This window comes from Gallus gallus, chromosome 1, assembly GCF_016699485.2.
Source record: "Gallus gallus isolate bGalGal1 chromosome 1, bGalGal1.mat.broiler.GRCg7b, whole genome shotgun sequence".
NCBI classification, from domain to species: domain Eukaryota; kingdom Metazoa; phylum Chordata; class Aves; order Galliformes; family Phasianidae; genus Gallus; species Gallus gallus.
Window position 1 is genome coordinate 40,097,929 of NC_052532.1, and position 2,989 is coordinate 40,100,917.

General features: G+C 61.2%; 1 protein-coding gene across 1 annotated transcript; it reads left to right on the forward strand.

Moving 5' to 3' along the window:
• Positions 1-482: 482 nt before the first annotated feature.
• On the forward strand, positions 483-1,963 carry MYF5 (myogenic factor 5). The gene is made up of 3 exons (NM_001030363.2): positions 483-1,078; positions 1,402-1,477; positions 1,570-1,963. The coding sequence occupies exons 1-3, from the start codon at positions 572-574 to the stop codon at positions 1,761-1,763; spliced, it is 777 nt and encodes a 258-aa protein (NP_001025534.2). The 5' UTR covers positions 483-571; the 3' UTR covers positions 1,764-1,963.
• Positions 1,964-2,989: the final 1,026 nt, after the last annotated feature.

Consider the following 2,989-nt stretch of genomic DNA (forward strand, 5'->3'; position numbering starts at 1 on the left):
CCTTGCTACACGTAGCTGTCCTTGTTGTCCCCTCTTGTGGGAACACAGCTTTAATTACAGGACAGAGCGCCTTCTGAGATCAGCGGGTGAATGCGAGTGCTGAAAGAGGAGTAAATCATGTCAGGTTGGATCTGGAGTGTGGGAATGGGGATAGGAGAGCAGGCGCTGCGGGTGCAGCGGGATTCATTCCCCTCGCTGATGGCAAGGTGATGCAGGGGGTGACGCGGGGAATGTCCATGGTCCATGCACTCACTGCCCATCTTTTTCTTTCCCTCCCCAAGCTCCCCATATTGGTGTAGGCTTTAGAGACCGCTTGCCAGCTTGCCTGCTGCCCGAAGGCGGGTGAAGAGCAAATCAGCCCCTTGGGGGCCAGAGGGGGCCTGCCCAGCTGGGCAGGGGCTGCGGGGGATATGCTAATGGAGCCGGGCCGCTGCGGGCCAGCCTCCCACAGTGCGCGTATATAGGGCCCCGCATCAGCCAGAGGCCACTTTGTCTCGGGTCGCTAATTGCGGAGGGAATCGCTGCATTGCGCTGCGAGCTGCCAGCCCACACTGCTGCCTCGGACGAAGAGATGGAGGTGATGGACAGCTGCCAGTTCTCCCCATCCGAGCTCTTCTATGACAGCTCCTGCCTGTCGTCCCCTGAGGGCGAGTTCCCTGAGGATTTTGAGCCCAGGGAGCTGCCTCCCTTTGGAGCCCCTGCGCCCACTGAGCCTGCCTGCCCTGAGGAAGAGGAACACGTCCGGGCCCCCAGTGGGCACCACCAGGCCGGCCACTGCCTCATGTGGGCTTGCAAAGCCTGCAAGAGGAAATCCACCACCATGGACCGGCGGAAGGCAGCCACTATGAGGGAGAGGAGGAGGCTGAAGAAAGTGAACCAAGCATTCGAGACCTTGAAGAGGTGCACCACGGCCAACCCCAACCAGAGACTCCCCAAAGTGGAGATCCTGAGGAACGCCATCAGGTACATCGAAAGCCTCCAGGAGCTCTTGAGGGAACAGGTGGAGAACTACTATCACCTGCCGGGACAGAGCTGCTCCGAGCCCACCAGCCCCAGCTCCAGCTGCTCCGATGTGATGGTAAGAGCAGGGCAGGGTGAGGGGCAGCTCACGATGGGCTCGAGCAAGGGCCCTCGGCAGTGGGACTTCGGGAAAAGGTGGATAGCTTGGGTTAAATCTCAAAAATGTTGGACGGTTTGGGTTCCCACCGGCTCTTTCTTGGAGCTGAGCGTGCACATGGGCTTTGGGGCACCCAACACGCGCCCCGGCCCCTGCTCGCCCTTTGTCCCCCTGCTTGGGGCCGTGCGTGGGGAGGGAGGCGCGACCCGGCTGGAGCTCTACCGGGACGCTTCGGGGGGCTGCGGGGGCGGACGGGCCGGCACTGGCCCCTCGCTGTCTTGCAGGCGGACTGCGGCAGCCCGGTCTGGCCGGCGAGAGGCAGCAGCTTCGAGGCGGGCTACTGCCCCGAGATGCCCCACGGTAAGGCCGGCGGCGGGCGGGGGGCCGGGGGCGGCCGGCGGGCGGGGGTCGCGGCTGGGCGGCCCGCGGTAAGCGGCTCGCCCCGGTGCCAGGCTACGCGACGGAGCAGAGTGGCGCGCTGTCCAGCCTGGACTGCCTCTCCAGCATCGTGGACCGCCTCTCTCCGGCGGAGGAGCCGGGGCTGCCCCTCCGTCACGCCGGCTCCCTCTCGCCAGGCGCCAGCATCGACTCGGGGCCCGGGACGCCCGGCTCGCCGCCGCCCCGACGGACCTACCAGGCGCTATGAGGGGCCGGGGCCACCGCCGGTTCCGGGGCTGACCCCGGCTGCCTCTCGTCCCGCCGCCCCGCAAAACCTCTCGGGCGGGAGGGGCGGCCCCGGCTCCGCTGCCGTCGGGGTTGGAGGCGACGCCGCCGCCCGGAGCAGCCCCCGGGGCTCGGGACGCGTGTGCTGCCCTGGAAACCCCGCTGCAAATAAAGCGTGCTACCACACAGCCGGCTCGCCTGGTGCTTCTTTAACCTCATCCCCGGGTGCTCGCGGGGGCCCGGCTGCAACGCCCGGCCCGGCTGGGAGCTCTCGGCTTCCCCACCCGCGCGGGTGCTGTTCTGGAGCTGCTCGCAGAGGAGCAGAACTCCGCGGGGTCGGATTCTCCCTCCCGCTACGGGCACTTTCCTTTATTTTCTGTGAGAGTGGCAATAGTATTTGATATCCATCATCTATTGCGAAGCCCTTGCTTCTTTCCATGGATTCAGAGACCAGACGTGTCAGGACTTGGCTATAGGACTGCATGGTCCCTTCCTTCTGTGAAAGACGCATGACCCAGGTCTGATGTCCTGTAGGGGAATTCTGACCTCAGTCACTCTCAGTGCTTTTGCACAGACCAATTTAGCAGATTTGCTAAGAACAGACCACAGATATCTCTTTCACAACCCACAAGGTACATTTTGCAATGTTCAGAAAGCAACGGAGAAGTGTCTGTTCCTACTGCCTTTTGGTCCCACTAGCCAGGATGAAAATCTTGACTCAATATCTGCAGTTGTGTGGATCTAGAAACAGCCAGGTCAAATTTTCATGAGTTTCAGGGTTAACAACTATTTCCTTCCAGGCACACTCTCTACCTCCCTCTCCCATGAAACAATTCCAACCCTTTACACTTCTCTAGCTGCAATCAAAAACTTTTCTAAGCCCCACAGAAGAGACCTGTGAGGGAGAAATGGGCTCCTTCGGAGCACCCAGGAATGTCTTCTCTGGTAAGTACACCAAGTGGAAAGAGAGATGCAATTCACCAGCATGGGTTAGGGATGTCTTTGCCATTTGTGTTTGTGTTGCTAGTAATGGGTGGCCAAGGGGCCTGGAAGTGGTGATTCACCTCTGATAAATCTTTCACTTGAACCTAGCCCAGCTTAGTCACTTTACCGAAAGCTGCCACCTGACTGCTCTTTGGCAGCATCCACGAAACGAGGATGAGGGAGTACCCTCAGGATGGCCCTGTCCTTGCAGCATGCAGCTCACTT